General features: G+C 35.9%; 1 protein-coding gene across 4 annotated transcripts in view; it reads right to left on the reverse strand.

Annotated features, from left to right (window-relative positions):
* Positions 1 to 804: 804 nt before the first annotated feature.
* Positions 805 to 18,309, reverse strand: part of SIPA1L2 (signal induced proliferation associated 1 like 2) — a 124,406-nt gene continuing 106,901 nt past the window's right edge. The window contains exons 18-23 of one of the 4 annotated variants that reach the window (XM_033054204.2): positions 17,952 to 18,171; positions 11,113 to 11,244; positions 5,650 to 5,703; positions 4,608 to 4,731; positions 2,908 to 2,989; positions 805 to 2,046 (exon numbers count right to left, since the gene is read on the reverse strand). In XM_033054204.2, the coding sequence (XP_032910095.1) occupies positions 1,900 to 2,046; positions 2,908 to 2,989; positions 4,608 to 4,731; positions 5,650 to 5,703; positions 11,113 to 11,244; positions 17,952 to 18,171 (759 nt within the window). In that variant the 3' untranslated portion in view covers positions 805 to 1,899. The remainder of the gene's footprint in view (positions 2,047 to 2,907; positions 2,990 to 4,607; positions 4,732 to 5,649; positions 5,704 to 11,112; positions 11,245 to 17,951; positions 18,172 to 18,309) is intronic. The other 3 variants (XM_033054206.1, XM_033054205.2, XM_033054207.1) reach the window with 3 other exon arrangements.

Raw genomic sequence — 18,309 nt, forward strand, 5'->3', positions numbered from 1 at the left:
AATGGTCTAAATTTCAATGTAAGGATACCAAAGGCTTGGTTATCTGCCCATATACAACCTTTCCTGAGAAGAGTCTCTCAAAACAATTGTTACAGCAGTGACATACATTTGTTCAATTTATAAAACATTTTTAAGCCAATGTGCACTAACAATGGACATGGCATTTTAGTTGCATGAGTTGAATATATTTTTTAATTATTAAACAATTTTCCCTAAGTTTGCCTGACTGCATTCAGTAACCAAGAGGAAACTGGGATATAACTATGATCTTGAACTTTTTTCTTCTTCCTCAGGGTAACTCAAAAGTGCTCATTAGTTTAAATTCATTTTGCAAAGGTGTCCTTTTTTGGTGTAGACTTTAACCTCAGTACTGTACACAAAGCATCTCACATATCCTAACACTGCAATCAAATCCTCAATCATTGGCACAAGAAGATGGCAAGTTGTTTCCTGCTACAACTAACATATAAGATAATATGAAGAAACTAAACCTCTTTTAACCATGTATCTCCAGGATGTGTTTGCCAGTAAAACAGGATTTTTTTCTTCCTAGGCCACTAATCAATGCCTATGAACAGCCCAAACAGCTTTTGTTTGGACTGGGGAAGCCACCTCTGAGGTTCCAGGACAGGATGCACCAAAGAAATTAACTGTGATAATGGAGGTGACTCCTGCTTGGTAACGAGGGATCCTGACAGCTCTGAGGGGTTCAAGTGTCTCTGGATGTAGAGCCCAGGGACTGAGCTGAACAGAAATCCGAGTTACTACTGGCAACAATGATTACAGATAACACAAGATGAAATATTTCAGGTTTAGATTTTTAACATTTATTAAAAAAGCAGGATGTATGTTCATTTCAAATTAAACAGTTAAAAATGTTAAAGCATACAAACAAATCAATTGTGTACTAGCAGCATCCAATTGTTAGAATTTTCTAGAACTCCTCAGTACAGTCTTGGCAAGCTCAAAATATTACAACTTGCAACCAACTGACCTCACCATAGTGCAGATAAAACAAACTTTATAAAAACAACAATTTAAGGTTAAATAAGCTTAAATAAAGGTGTTAAATACAAGACACTTGATCAAAGCTTCTGTACAAAGATAAACAAATTTGGCATTGTACAACTGATTGGTTGGCTCACACCATACATGATTTCAATAGTTAAGCATTGTAATTGTTTAGCTGAACATCAACTATACAAAAGGAACTGAAGTTGGGAGTGGGCTAACCCCAGTGAGCCATTTACAAGGCATGTGTATTTTTAGAAAATCAGAACACTGTTTATATTCAGGCACCATTTGTTCCTGCAAATAAATAATCTCTAATGTATCTGCATCCAAACTAGTGTTAAACACTTCAGTGCTAACATTTTATAAACACAGCTCTGTGACTATTCACTATACCTCCATTCTTATTGCTATGACAATGTGGACTGTGGAAATAAAACTACTGTACATACAAAAAAATAGAGCACCTTTTAAACATTAAAGTATATGTCTGGTTATTCTTTTTATCTTACAATACTGAAGCCCAAGCTAATTTAAATTGCTTTAACATCTTCACCAGCACACCTGAAATGCAGGAACTAAAACCCCAAATATTCCTCTTCAGGCAAGCCCCAGCCAGAGTAACTTCTAAAAATGTCTAAAATGACACTAAGGATTTTTTACATTCATCTGCACACAAACAAGTATCTGCTATTCTCTGCTTTCTTCATATGAATTTAAAGACGGGTTGCCACAGTCCTCTCTCCTTTTCAGATGAATAAAGCTGGACAGAAAATGTAGCAGAAACACCTAAAATGGATTGTGAACACAGTGAAAATTATTACCCTGCTAATTCAAAAGATACAGCTGTTATGTTGTTCAAATAAGTATTTTGCAGGGTCCCAGCCATTAGGATTTTTTGTCTATCGTATTAAAAAACCATTCCGTAAATTTCCTTAGTTGAGCAGCTGCTGTTTGAGACTCCTCCTGAAGTCTCATGTTATCTTGTCTCAGGTGCTGTACCTCTGCTTGGAGAACTGCCTTGTCCTGTTTTTCCTGGTTAACAAAGACACAAGTTGAGCAAAGTGAGTAGTTGTGATGACAACATTTATTTTTGTTGCTAATATTTCTGTCATAACAGCTTTATTTTGTTGAGCTTCCTGATTAATTCTGACAACTGTTAACTTTACTTCCCCAAATATGCTCCAGCTACCTCATTCATTCCAAGCAAATACTGCAAGCTAAAAAGAAAACTAGTTGTTACTTTAATAGAAAAAATTAAGAGTTTATACCATTTAACAAAATTTTAAAAAGTTTAAAAATCAAGCATTAAAAGCATAAGAAGCTTTTAGCTATAATAAATCATATGTGAGAGTCCAAGTTGTAAGCAACTGATTTCAAGCATTTTTTTAAGGAAGAAAAATATCTAATTTCAAAATTTTTCCTTACATGATGATTTTCGTACCAAAAGCAGTCTCATTTCTATTATACTAGCATTATCTCCAGCTCAGAATTTTGACAGCAAATGAAGCACAAATCAAGTCACTGCTACATGACCAAGGTAGCACAAGGCAACAAGGATGACAAAACCAGAGTGCTAACTACTTAGCAATGGTGCCCTGTCCATATCCCTATCCTTTGTTGAATCCAAAGTACCATAAATGAAGACGAAGCGTTTCCTTTTTTCTAGGGTGTGACTATTTGTAGGACAGTTGCTCCGGAGTAAACTACTCAGCCTTGGGTGAATTTCCTCCCATAACCCTTCCCACAGGACCTTCTGCACCTCAGTGCTCTGAGCAACCACGGAGCTCTACTGTCTAGTTTACCTGATGTACTTCTTTCAAGCCCTTGGTGATCCCTGTGTAAAAACACAACTACAAAAACCAGGGAGCAGCCATGGTGCTCATGGTCTCTTACCTTTCTCAGGTCAGTTTGTAGCTGCCGGAGGATGACTTCCAGCTGGTTTACTTTGCCAGTCAGAGTACTTGGAGCATGTTCCCTGTAAAGTAAACCACTACCTTCACTCTGAGATAGTGAAAAACATTTTTTCCCAGCTTTAGCAGAGTTACACTTCTAGTAATAGCAAAGGAAACTGATAAGTTTAGGCTTAGTTAGGAAAATAGAGGCAAAACCAGCATCAGTAAAAGACTATTAAAAGAACATAAATCCAGTCCTGCAATATTTAAAATATGACACAGCTTCTCATGCAAATCAGGCAGAAGTAACAATGATTTTAAGAAGGAATGTTTTAGGAATGACTTGCACATACCCTCACAGCACAAGTCACACTCACTGCTCCATGGTGTGCAGGCACATAGGTTAACAAGCTGCTTTCTGATAAGGACTGTTCTAATCTCAAGCAAGAGGCAGCAGTAATTACTGCAAACCAAAAGAGCTGTAAAGAGTTGTTTTGTCTGCTGTGCAGTAGTGTCATTTTCTGTAAAGGATAAACCTATGGCTTAATGGAGACAAATATTTTGTTTAAAGGTCAAAACACATGAAATATTGCCACAGGTTAATCAAATGCATGACTGAAGGAAAACACTGAGAACAGCTTCTGTTTTCTGAATGACAATGAGCACTGTGGGAGATAGTTTCATGTACATTATGGATGCAATTAGCCATCATGTGAGCAATTGTGTCTAAAAGAGAGCAGGTGAAGAGAGAGGCATTACACACAAAGCTGAGTCAGCTGCTTCATGCAATTGCACAAATCTGACAAGTTTGCCATGGCTAAAAGGGGAACATCTTTAACAGTCTTTTGCAATCCTTACTGATCATTAGCCTGGGGAAAGATATGGACTTAAAAGTCATTACAATAAATGTGCTTTACCATGTAAGCTAGCTAATTTGTGTAAAATTGGTTCAAATTAAAACGTGATAGTCTAGCAAGCAAGAAGACTTTTCCCCTCCATTTCCTATTCCTCCATTCCTACAACTGAAGAGCAAAACTAATCAAAGATGTGTTTTTCTTTTAAAGTGTGGTGGTGGACAGATTATACTGCTGAATTGGTATAATAAGAATAATCTTTAAATTAACAAGTATACTCCTTAGAGCAGGATAGGTGGAGGGGTGGGAGGAAAACAAAGGAATCACTTCCCTGAGCACTGGGAAGAATTTGAAGAAATGGGTAGTTTGGCATAAATTCTGCAGTCTTCTGTTACAGATTCTCTTGATTAATTTACCGCTGTATAAAATAAAAATTATGGGTTTGCAAATAGTTGCAAAGATAGGATAGACCCTGTTCCAAGGTTTGAGACATTTGCTGCCAATCAGGTTATTGCATTCTACAGAGGTGAGCTCCTGTTATTAGTTCTACTAAAATGAAAACAGAAATAAATGTAACAAAAATTATTATTGTAGAGGAGGAATACAGTGAAAAAATTGATTATCTGAAACTCTGCAATTGATTATCTGAAACCTTGATCTGTGTTACAGACCTTTGCAGTGAGAGAGAAGTTGATTTGAAGAAATAATGTTTTTCAAAATTAAAGAAATTATAAGACAAGGCAACAAACAGCCATAGAACATGCATATGGGCAATTTGACATGCAACATTAGGAAAAATCATTCCTTGAAATACTTTTGTAAGAAATATGCTTTAATTCTGACATACCCAGCATCCTCAAGAAAATCTTTTCCATCTGGGGGACTCTCATCCAAAGGTAACTCTTGTGTTCCTTCCAAGCCCTGAGCTTGCTGCATATCACTCAAGGTGCAAAAAGATGCTACCCTCTGATCTGTAAAAAAGTAACATAAGGATACCTCTAAAACTGGACAACATAAAAGTCTGTATTACAGCCATTATCCTGGTTCAGTTAGAGATATGGATACAGGCTTCTACATCTCAGCTTTGAAGATAATCAGCAGATGTATGCACCAACTAGTTGGCTTCCCCACACCTGCATCCAAAGGCAACCCCAAAGCAATTTTTTTACATCTATCAGCAGTTTGACAGTTTTGTCTGGACCACTTAATGCTGATATGAGCAGTAAATTGGTCTTGATGAAATATGCAGAAAACCACTACAGAATTCAGGGCCACAACTAATGACAATAATAGTTCAGCAAAAAGGTTTGCATTTTTTCCATGGACTTAGAGATTCCTCAGAAATCTTCACTGTTCATTTCATACTATTTTACTGTCTCAAGCATTTGCAGAAGCTAATGGTAATCTGCATACTTGAAAACAAATAAATTCACACTTTTTTTATCAATTGAGTTTTTAGGTATTACTAAGGCACTCTATTATCTGCATTGAATTTCACTAGAACATAATCTAACAAGCACAGATGCAATTACCTATGGATATACAGTGTGGTTGCCAAAATACATCAGTCACCACATAATAGAAGTATGCCATGCAGATCATCATTGCACAGAACAGGAGTAAATGATGCATTCATTAGGATTTGTCTTCTTTAAAAAAAACCAAAAAAAACCCAACTAAAATTCATATTCTGTGGAGATTGATTTAGCTTATTTCTGCCAAACAAAATCCATGTCTGTAGGCTTGTATGAATTCTGGCGACAACATGCCTGCCTTGCCCTTTCTCCCCTTGCTCTACCACCCCACCAAAGCTTGCATTATCATGCAAACGTGCAAACATAGGAGGTATGAAAAAAAGTTTACAAAAGTCATCAATCCCAGACCATCACCTAGAAACGGCGTCTGATGACAGAACGGCCCAAATTCTTCATCTGAGTCAAAACCTGGAATAAGATTTAGAATGTTCCTATGAACAAGACAGTCCATCTCCACTGGAGCAGCCGTGGCCCTTGCGGCAGCGCACGCAGTGGGATGTTCCCCGTGCAGCTCCTGCTGGCTCTCACTCCCAGCCTTGCCAGGCCATTTCTACACACCACCAACATTACAGCAAGCACGAGGTGTCACACCCCACATCTCTAATAGCAGCACCCAGTACTGAGACACAGCGTGGCAACTCAGCAGGATACATAAGAGGACAATCCTTCAAACTCTTAAGGACACAAACAGTGAAGTACAGGCCAGATCTCTTCAAATAGGAAGGACAAGTTCTACCAAACAAAACCAGGAAATCACTAAAAAGCGTTTTGTCAGTTTAAAAAATCCCTTCAGCATAGCATAGATCGCCAATTCATTCTGTAATAAAATGAAACAAAAGTTGCATGTCTGATTTTGTTCAATTTGAAAGACTGCAGCACACTTCCCATTCTTTTAGCCTTATTTCTGACTACTGATGGATCTCAGCAAATATGAACATGACTATACCATATGTGCTGACAATAAGGCAAGGTAATAATAAACACATAATCAATGACATAATTTGCAGATTTGAAACCTAAGATAAATAGATTTCCTTTGTGAAAATAAATTAAAATTAGTTTCCCAGATCAAACACAGAAGTGTAGACCAGAAACAAGACAGTGTAAACAAGCAGTCTGAACTACACTGATAATTACTGATTTCACCTTCACACCATTAACATTTTCATTACAGCAACTGTTTTTATGAAGAAAAATTAAGTGTATTTCTGGGTATGATGCTGTAGACCTACATTCTGCTTCCTCCAAATTACAGGGACCCCTCCTATTAATTGAAGCAAAATGTATATGCTAAACAGAAGAAAATACATGTAAATCTCAGAACTCTTATTTTTAACTGAGATGTCCCTGCCAAATTCCAGAGTCCACCCACAGAAAACAACTTGCAAAAAATATATTGGTCTTTATATCAAAAGTTTAAACAACTGACTTAGTAAGACTAAAGATGAGACAAAAAGTAATGTTTAAATTTACAGTAAAAGAGTCATACTGGAACCACTAAGAGTTTGAATCTGGATTTTCATTGTTCCAGAAAACTAACATAGGCCAGAAAAAACTCCAGGCAATTTTTATGTACTGGAAGCAGAAAAGGCTAAAATGAGTACAGTGCATGAAGCCACTTTCTCATTGTTAAGGTAAAGTCTACCCACAAACATACACTGACATATCCATTGAAGCAAAAAGAGTTACACATGCATGCCCTAGAAATCACCAAATGTTAACTAAATATTGTGATTTTTTCTTTTTCTAGCAGTTTAACACACTACTTTGGTTAAAATAATTATCTGTCATGCTAAATGATTCACTTCTTTCTCATTATATTACGTGTGGCATTACATTCAGCTATGAAGATTTTAAATCAAAATATTAAAATAACATTAATTATAATAGCACAGATGTTTCTGCAAAGATAAATTTGCATTAAGAAACTCTGCATTTTGATTGGAACCAGTAGGCATTCATAAAAATAACCTGGAATAAAACCCAGGAGTTGAAACCACCAATTTTAATGAACAGGAAGGGACATCAGAAGGACTGTCTTAGGCTTTTAATGCTCATGACTTATCAAACACTAAACAGCTTTTTTAAAGCATAATAAACCCAGTTTGAAGTGCAACAAATAGTACAAAGTTCTATTAATAACAATAGTCAATATTTGTATTTGTGTCAGTTGTCTTTTAAAATTACAGTAGCAGGTGTGAAAATCCAAAAATGCTTCTCTTTTTTGGTCCCCAAAACATGGAGAAGATCTAAAAAGTCATCAGCAACATAATACAGACGTTGAAGGTCAGTCCTTCTTCCCTAACTTGAAGATCTAGTGGAAGGATAATATTAAAAGAGAACTAAAAATTAATTCTCTTATTTTCCCTTAGTCTTTTCTGGGATTTCTCCTTTTTCAAATTTGGCTTTCCAATTTCTTCTAGAAATTCCCGTATCTTTATCTTTACTCAGTTGAGCATGCTTTCTTTCTATTCAGTTCTTTAACGTCTTCCTTTTCACCCCAACTGCCCTCCCTCTTTGCTGTACAGTCACTACAGTCCTATCTATTTTTTATTGCTTGCTGCAGGGATGGATACAAAAACATCACAGCAGAGTATTTCCATCATGTGAACTGCTCCCTGGTTATGTCTCTGCATTTGCCAATGAAATCAGAGAAGGGAACTGGAAGTAGCCTATGCATGTATGACAGAAATGGAAGGATTCCCTTTGCTACTGACTGGACTAACGTTAGCATGCATGCAAAATATCATCTCTGGAGAAATATCAGAGTCCAAACTATGTCTTGCAAAGGTGCAGAGTGTTAAAATAATGCTCCACTGTGCTCCAGCTTATGGGCACTGGCCCTCCACTCCACAGAGGCAGCTCAAGCAAAATCCCTTTCCTGATGCAGCTTCTGGAGCTTGTGGAGTTAATGCATGCACAGCTCTCCATTACACTGTGAGTTCCTGTCTAAGGAATAACAGAAAATTTTCAGAAAAAAATTTGAAGTAAATATTCAGCGTCCCACAAAGGCTCTTCTCAAGCAAAGGCAGTGAAAATTAAATCCTGACAAAGTCAAAAGCATTATCCCCATACTTTCAATTAAAACCAACACAAAACAAAATAATAGCTTCTTCCACCCTCATGGACCACAGTTAAAAAACTGCTGTTCTACACAGGAGCAAGGCTTCAGTGGAAAAGGTAAGACTAATAAACAACCTTGTCCACTTTCATCTGAGGAGAGGAAGAAAGTGAAAAATGAGACTACTGCTGTTGTTATACCCATAAGTAAATTCTGAGTATGGATGATGGTAGCAAAAATCTTGCTCACTAAATCTAATTCTTAATCTAGTTGATGGCAAAAATATAAGAACCTAAAAAGTCTACATCTCACATTAATCAATTGCTTCTTAAGACAGATAAACATCATGAGGCCCACATTAGGAATGTTGAACTGATCAAATCTTATAAATTGTGAACACATAATCTGGAGAGATCACAAGAGAAAAACTCTGATCTTGGAATCAGATTGGTAATCCTGATAAACTGATAGTAAGAAAAGACATTGTACAAAGGAAAAAATAAGATTAAGTCCAGTATCTAGGTTCTAGAAGATAACACAATTTCCAAATATCAGGTTACCAAAGCCAAACTAGAGAAAAACTCTAATTTGACAGATTAAGTATTAAAAAACTCTTATCTTTTTACTGATCCTTTCCATTGAAAGTGGGGAAGCAGGTATTCATTTACTTTTTTGGATTGTTTTATATGGTCCTATATGAAATGTGATCCCATTTTAACTGAGTTTAAAGAAAAGATCAAAGCAGTTTTATTTTTAGAAGTGGACAAACTTTAGCATCATCCACTCTCTTTTTCACATTGATGGGATACAGAACAGCAGTTCCAAGCTATTTTTAAATAGAAAGTTTAAGCAGCTTTTAGGTCAATGACATTAAAATACATATGGAAACTGCACTGTTAATTCATATGCAACACATTCCTTTCCAGTGATCTTTTATGACATGCCTATCAGTTATTCTTTTTTAAATGACTTTCAAATTACAAGACATAGGATGAAGCTGAATAAGGGTTTAAAAATTTCATTCCTTGCAAAAATTTCAAAAATTTGCAGCACTATAAATTTAGTCAAAATGTATAAATCATCTAATACATAAACAAATGTCTCTGCTGTACAGTCCTAAACAGAAAAGAATTATGCTCCTTCATATAAAAATAGATTATTATTTACTATTCAAATCCTTACAATAATTCAAAAAACATCTAATAAATAGCTTATATTTGATGACTCAGACCACCAGTTCTTCAGCATTATCTGCAGATATATCTAAGTTATTTGCAGCTAAAATGCAACAAGTGAATACCCTTTCTCCCTAGGATAGAACACTGTGGGTTAGCTGTATTGTTCCACCTCTCATTCTCAAATTCAAATGTAATTACACTTATATAACACTAACCAAAGTGAAATTATTTTAATCATGATACTAGATAGTAAAAAGAATGAAAATCTATTAATTTTCAAAGAAAGCTAAAAGTACAGGAGCATAGTTGGTACAGAATGATCTTTCACTCAGCTGAACTCAACAAGTTTATTAGCATTTAAAAACATTCCTCAAGTTCAAAGTTACAGAGCTAGTCATTTACTGATGCAAACCTTTTTTCAGTAGTTGAAGATGTCAGTAACAATAGCGGGGTGTTCCCCGAGTAATCAAAAGTAGGAATGCATGGGAAGAGCTGTCACGATTCTCGGTGTCACAGTATTTCCTGCCAGCTACCACAGCCATGTCTGAGTAGTATTGAATAGTAATGAATGCACATCAGGTCAAGAAATAATACAGTTCTTCAAATTCCTAATTGTTGCTGTTGGTTTGGGTTCTCATAATGCCATTTAAACTTGTGTAAGAAGCAGTCCTGAAGAGTTTTTGGTCCAAGTGAACTTAAATCACTTCGTACTTTGGGAAGGAATCAGGAAAGAGAAAACTGATTTACATGGTTTAAAAAAAGTTTAAAAAGGCCTGAATCACTAACTTCACAGACAATTTTCAGGAAGTCAAGACCTGTATCTTATACAACAATGACTGTGGTAACATTCTCCTTATCCATAGATTACACTCAGTAAAGCAAGCAATATCAGTAAATAAATGTCAGACATTTTAGGACAGCACTAAAAAAACACCTCTCAAACAACAAAACACAAACGAACACAAAATATACATATTCATGTAAACACTCAAACCAACATCTGTTTTCTCTGTTTAGACATTAATGTAGGTTTAGTTCCCAGAGGTGGATGAGGTTTTTTTCTTGGTTAATCTGGTTCTGTAGTTAAATACAGCAAACCTGGTCTATGTCCTGCACCCCAAATCTTGCTACTGGAAAATATACTGTACATTTCTCCTGGTCTTCAAGGGCTTATGAAAACAGAGGGATCACAACATCATTTGGACTACACATGCCACTTTATAAACAAAACACAACAAACTCAGGGAAGTGTTACTCCCAGTTTGATTTTAAACATCTAACTTAAATGTTTTGAATCTCTCCTTCAAAGATCTGATTTTTAATTTGATTACAGAAGAAACTTAGGCAATAAAGTGGAGGAATTGCATCTAAAATGGATATAGAGAGTATCATGAAGACCCCAAATTTTCAGTGACAATCTTCCACAGTGAGAATTGGTACTGCCAAAAGAACTAAAGGGCTACAGAGGCAAACACTGGATTTTTTTACTTCAGAATGTGGCTATACAAGATATATATATATATATATATAAAAAGGTTGTGTACTGAACATTGATCTTTATTCAAATTTTCCTGTTACCTTCAAACGCTCGTGCAGCATCTACCAGGTGAGACCAGTCTAGCCCTGTGGCAGTGTCTGGCAGGGGCATCAGGCCAGGATCATTGAATTTGGCTTTATCAGATAAGGACCCATCTGAGAACCAGAATTCATCTAAACAATAAACACAATAATTAGTCTTCCTATAACAATTATGTACAATTAATTTTGAAGCTACTGTAATGATCTGGAAAAAATGTGTAAGCAAAAAGTGCTTATCTTCATTTCTCTTGTGTCTGTCTTTTCCTGCTTAATACTCAGTATGGGTGGAACAATTTCTAAATGTTGGCAAAGTAAGATGGGAAGGTTTTAAAGGGTATTTTTGGTGTTACTGCATGTGTCCCTCACATTTTCATATGAATACTTTGTGAGTAGGCAACATTCATTCTAAAGCACAGCATATTAAACCTGAGCACTGAGCAGAAAGCTTGCTAGATACACACAGTTGTATTTGTGAAGCAACATGAAAAATATTTACATACAGAGTTTTACTCTGAGACTGAAAATATTCCTGTTCCAGAAGCAATTAAAAAATCCACCTACTTTCCTTTTAATACATTTGTAAATTCTAGCCTATATCCAAATCTCCCTTTCACATTGAAAATATTACCCTATTAGTTTAATATTTGTAGCTGTATCTCTGAGGATGTTAAGACTCAGGTGAATTTCAGAATGAGCTGTAACACACTGTCAAAGGTACACAGATCATATATTAAATGAAATGTATATACTATAAACTGTTCCAAAAAACCTTTCAGTTATGCAGATTCTAGAATGTACCACAAACATACATTTTAGTAGAGGAGATGTTAAATTTTTGTAACTTTCTCGAACAGCTTTACATGTCCCTAATTTATCCATAGAAATCTTCACTCTGATCAATATGAACATGTTAAAAAGAATACTGAACAGAGACACAGAGTTTCTTGAAACTGATCATAAACCAAAACTATTATTTGCAATCACATTTCATCTTAACCATAAAGCCAGCAATGGAATATAATCATTTTATCACATAGTGTAGTCAGGCAAAGAGAATTCTTGCTTCAAACATATCCATTCCAATTAAACAAAAAGGTCAAAATAGTAATTTTTCCTCAAATATTTCAGGAGTAAATTTCTAGTTATCTAGTTATTCCAGGGATTTAAACTATAATATGTAAGAAGAGTATTTTTTTTCAGGAAAAGACCAAACACAAAAAACAATGAAGAAATACATTCATACAAGTGGAAGATACATTATCATTTAAGGAAATGGCATGCTGTCATTGTCCTGATAGTAATGTCCATTTGACTTAAAGATTCTGACCTAAAAATCCAAAGAGAGTAGGCTGTTACAAAGCATTCTACTGCACAGAGCAATGATTGAAGCATATGATAAGCTCCATTCTTTGCAGAAACCTTGCTTAAAAAGGATACAAAATACGAGGAAAAAGAAAGTGAAGTAGGCTTACAATCCTCTGCCAAAAATTAGAAGTCCCTGCACAAGGGGTAGAAACTCTCTCCGCTGTGGAATTTATCTTGTTCTACACTTTTATGAAAAATGGAGTATTGTTATATTACACTTGGAAGTGGCATGACAAAACTCTGTAGGAATGTCCTTCTCAATAGCAACACTCAGTATGTAAAAGTGGATGTTATACGAAATGGAAAATATAATATAGACATATATCTACTCATACAGTACTAAAATTTTATTTTCAGTTTTGTATAAACATACATAAAGCCTTACCTAAGGCTAGCTTTGTGCAAATATATTGAAAGCTGAAATTCAGAGCAGTCTCTGAACTTGATGTGGGAATGGTAAGAACCTTATTTGTGCAAGTACAAATGATTCACACATCCCTGTTGTGGAAAATAGACAGAATACCTTATTTGAAAGACTGGCAAGCCAGCTCTTGGTTCTAGACCAGCAGGCAGGCCCTAAGGGACAGCACTTGCTTTTGTGTGATCAGCCCAGAGAGGCTGATTGTGAAACCTGTCAGGAAGAAGCCTGCTCCCAGTGCGATTCTGCCAGCTCTCCAAATTAAAGTGTAGGAGTGATATATTCACCAGTAGTCATCTTTCATTATGCATTGTCTCTGTGAGAACCTCAGTTCACCTTAGGGTGGATCCTATTCAATCCTACATAAGCCTTGACAGAGCCACTCAACTGCAGAATGCCTGCCAGAGTAGAGATTTGAATATTGATAGCTCTGAAAATGCAAGTGCTCATGCTGATGGCTGAAATTCTAAGTGGAATAACTGAACATGCATGAGTATGCCACTGCAGAATAATTCATTTTCCAGACATAAATTGTGTTTTTCTGCAATGGGGAGCGAAAAGAGGGGGAAGAAGAAACAGAATAAAAATACCAAACATGAGCTCTAATGACATAGACCTCGATGCCTTTGAATTTCAGAGAATATTGTTTGTATTCCAGGAATGCTCTGGGTGAGATAAATTATTTCTAGCCTCCTGTTTTTGCATTTCTTCCACTCTCCTCTTACCTTGCTGTTGTCTCACTCTATATTTGTGTAGGACTGCCACATCAGCAGCTGCTGCCTGTTTCCCTTTTTGATTTGTGCAAAGGTGGCAAGTGATGCTTAAGCACGCTCGCCTCTGTGTCCAGGAGGATATGCTTCATCTAGTAGGCCACTACAGATTGGTCACACAAGATAGACTTTTGAAGCAACACAGTTTCCTTTGAGGAAACGTTTTCAGTGTTATCTTCAGTTTTAAAGATTATTTTATTTGGTGTACTTATTTTGGCATAAAATTATTGATCTTGTAGTTTCTGGTCTTTTCAGTTGTGTCACTTCCTACACTTAGGAATTTTACTTATTTTTATTATTGTTGCATAAAAATATAAAGTATTATCAGGAGTCCCTGTTTCCACAAAATTACATGGTCAGTTCAGTTCCAACACAGCTCCTGAAACTAGTGGTTGTTGGTCCCACATACATCCATATTCAAAGAGTAACTAGTTATGCAGAAAGCTGAAAGATTCACCTGGCTTAACCTATTTTACTTCCAAGACAATTATGCTGCTCGACTTTTCTGCAGAGATTGTAGATCATGAAAAAACTATATGCTAAGTCCTTGCTTCAATCTAGACATGTCATTTAACAAGTCGATTTTCTCCAAAGCAGCTGCAGGTGAAGAAATACATCAAATCTCACACAAATGTAAATTCCACTCTCTGTGGGATGTCTGTTTTTCTTTCCTGCAATCAGTAATTATATCACTATAATTAAAAGACAACTTCAGCAACAACTTCTGCCTGCTGAACTCTTCCCTTCTTTAGTATTGCCTAGGGTTGCCCAAATTCTCCCTTCAGAGATGCCAGCCTGCTCGTAGGCTCTCATGCACTGTGCTTCTGATAACCATTTTTTCCTTCCCTTCCCTTATTGAAGACAGTCTCATGTTCTACTAAGTTGAACCATTCATTGTGTGAGAACAAGTAACACCAAACACATTCTCCCTTGGTTGTGTGAATTAATCAACAGCTTTTATCTGCTTGCTGACAAACTGATTTCCAAACTGCTACCATTGCACATCACCAATATAGAGTGACGCTCTTTCATTTTCATATTGCTTCTTATCAACAAGTTTAGTTTTGGATTGAAGCTAACATGGGTAGTAAGGCAGTTTGAAGATAAGACTTTCATCTATGAACATCGTTGCAGAGACAGTTCCTGCACTTCTGGCAGCCTTTTCCCTCTGGCATGTATAATCTGAGAACTTTCAGAATTTGTGTATCACAGTAAAATATTCCCTTCCTTATGACCCTCTTCACTGCCAACTATCCTGTACCTTGCTCCTTTCCTCACAGCACAGGAACATCCTGCCAGTTTATCACTTAGAGCATTCTCTTCCCCCTCTCTTTTTGTGCTTCATGATAGAGTGGTTCACAGCGCCTGCATGTAAATCAGATTGTCTCCACATGTCTCCCTGGGCTCCCAACTTGTGTTACTACACTAGCTCAGTATCAGTGTTTCTCATTGTTTTAATTCTTTCTCTGTTCATTCACCTGCCATGAATTTGCAAGAAGGGCATAGATTTGTACCTGCAACTGCATGTTAGAATCATTCAGTATGAACAGCTCTGTCTCAGTCAGGGAAACCTTAACGTCCCCAAGGTAAAATTCCAGAGTTCTTACCTAAACAAATTCTCCTTTCTGGTTTAAGTTAAAAATAAGATAAAATTAAGTAAGTATTTCCACATTTGTGGACTGGTCTCTGTCAACAGCACTGGGCTGTCAGACTTTGCAATTCAGGTTTCACTGAAAGCAACCCTTTTTTTCATATCACTTCTCCAGTGATAAAACAATAATTTAAAAGTCCTATAGCTTCACTTTTCCCATCATCTTCTTACAATCAACCTCACACACAGGTGAAGTTTCTGTTTCTTTATTTTTGTGGTCATTCTGTCTCAATTCTGATTTCCCAATAAACTGAAAGTTTTCAGGGTCACCTATTAACCTTTCTTTTTTGTGTTGACTTGCTTATGTATTAATCACACTTTTTTCCTTGCTAGAGCAAGTGAGAAATCATGAGATTTGGTGCCGCCACAGTATTTCATTCTGGACCATAATATGCAAGAATATAACTTTCTAAAATTGATTTCAGCCAAACCCAAACTATTTCCACTGATATCTATTAACTTTAAATATTAGTAAAATTAAAATGCTTTGAGATCACATACACAATTACTATGACAGGCTACAAATCCTGATATCTGAAACTACAACCTCATGTTAAAATTATAAATGAAAAATAAATCTTGCACATCACAGCTGTAGAATGTAAATACCTACTAGGCACTGACTACAAAAAACCTTCCTAAAAAGAGCCAAAGTTAATTTCTCATATGGAGATACTGACTCGCCTTATTTCTGAAACATAGTTGGGCAAGCCATGATGTGTTTTTCTCCAGAGTGTAATTACAGATAACCAATTAAATCTTCCTTGAAACAAATAGCACAAAAGATTCTATATAGCTGGCATTGATTAGCACTTTTAAAACACAGAACCAGAAGTAGAAAATAGAGGTTGCATTTGTAAACAGCATGAATTGCCTTGGATCAATTTTTGACTGACAGGATACTGATTTCATGGGGGTTTTTTCCCATTATATACGTGTGTATATATAACTTCCTCTATCTAAGAAGCAGTAAGAATGAAATATTAGGTGTCTAAGACTGAATTAATACAGAACCCACTAAAATATCAGTACTGGAGGAGCAATATAAAGCTTGGATGTACACAGGCAACTGCATTGTGCCAATCTCCTGAAGAAAAGCAAGCTGAAGTTTTGATCCCATTGCATGTTTACAGCACAAGAAATGGCTCTAAAAAACAAGGCTAACATAAAGGAAAACAAAAACAAGAAAATACAGTCAGGATGCCTAACTGTATATGATACAGCTCCTTCACACACTACAAAAATTTACTGAATTAATCTCCAGTGAAACAAAATGGATCTCCATTTGCTATCCATAAAAGAATAGGAACCTCTCAGATTAAATTTATAGTAATGAGTTTCATTCTGATAGAAGAATATTATTAGAATGTCAAAAGGTACACTAAGCATGCATTCCCATGTGAGGCAGGAATTCAGCACTCATCTGAGATACCAATTCAAAATTAACCAGTGGTTAGTGACCAAAACTCAGTATCATGTCTGAGGCCACTCTAACTAGAAAAGTGTTTTCTGTATGAAGTTTATTTCTCAAAGTTAGGAGATGACTCCTGTTTCCTGAAGGACATGATGAATGACATAGTCCTTTTTATTGCTACTTCTTTTAAATCATCTAGCCAGATGCATTCTCCCTGGACATGGGCCTAAAATGTCCTTAATGCTTTCATGAAATTCACCCTTCTCAACTATGGACTTCAGAGTCCATTTTTTAAATTGCAGTCAGTTGTGATGCAATATTAGAGTAGCTAAAAAAAAAAGAGGTGGATTTTTTTTGCTCTCCAGATGTTCAATATATGTCAGCCTAAACTAACTGAGAAGCATATATATTCAGCATTTTTGAAAAAAAAAATCACTCTTATTAAGTAAACAAATAGATATTTAATCTAAATATAGATATCTGTCTGTGTAGAACTGGGCTTTTATTTCAATTTTTTAAAAAAAATTACTACAAACTTCATAGCTCACCTGGAATTATTGCAAACTAAGCAGACACTAAAGGTTTTACTTATGAAAACGTCACAAATAAAAAACTGCATTCATAAAATAGTTTTAACTCAGCTCCTCAGACTACACTTCTGCTGTCATTAAAAATGAAATGTCATTTGTATAGGTTTTACTAATATGTTAAAAGAAAATATCAACAAATTCAATTTGGAAATAGAAGTCAAAGTCAACATTTATTGCACATTTCCTTTAAGATGTTACTAAAAGGATCAACTAAACAAAAGCTGTTTCATTTAGCTATTATTTCAAGTATATTTGTGAATATTTCAATAATTCAAATGCACATAAAATAATTAAAATACTAAACAAGCCAGCTTGGCTTAATTAGGTCACCCTGGAAAATAAAATAACTAGAAATATCTTCAGACAAAGTTTTTGCCTATCAGTGGTCTCATGATAAATCTTTGTGAAGTAAAGCGAGTATTGTCCCCAAACATGACAAATGTGAATTGAACTAATGGCAGGCATGAGCATATACTGCTGACCAAATATTTTTTTACTAGGATAACCAGAGCAGTGATTTGACATTTCTTAATTTGACCTTAAAAGTAAAATCTCACTTAATACTTGGTTATTTCATTTTGACTTTACTACAAATATTCCAAATTCAGCAATGACAGCGACAATGACTTACTTCTCAGATTTCCCATTCCAGGAGTCAGGCTCATCCTGGGAGGCAGTGTGCTGTGATATGGTGGAGTAGTGCTGAACAAGATATCATTTGGCAAGGCCTGGTCTATCACTGAGCTCCGAGAGCTGGCATAGGAGGATCCCCTTCGGTTGCTACATATGCTTTCATCAGAGAGTGTGCGGTAAAGTGTTCTCCGTGGGGAAAGGTTGCCATAAAATGAAAACTGTAGATAAAAAAAAGAACACATATTGCTGGTTGAAATGATTAATACAATCACATTACATCATCAGTTCTTGGGAGTGTTTTTTTGGACAGGCACTCTGGAATTCTTGAACTAATATAGAAGATCAGAGATTTATTC

This window comes from Catharus ustulatus, chromosome 3 (genome assembly GCF_009819885.2).
Source record: "Catharus ustulatus isolate bCatUst1 chromosome 3, bCatUst1.pri.v2, whole genome shotgun sequence".
In the NCBI taxonomy this organism is placed as follows: domain Eukaryota; kingdom Metazoa; phylum Chordata; class Aves; order Passeriformes; family Turdidae; genus Catharus; species Catharus ustulatus.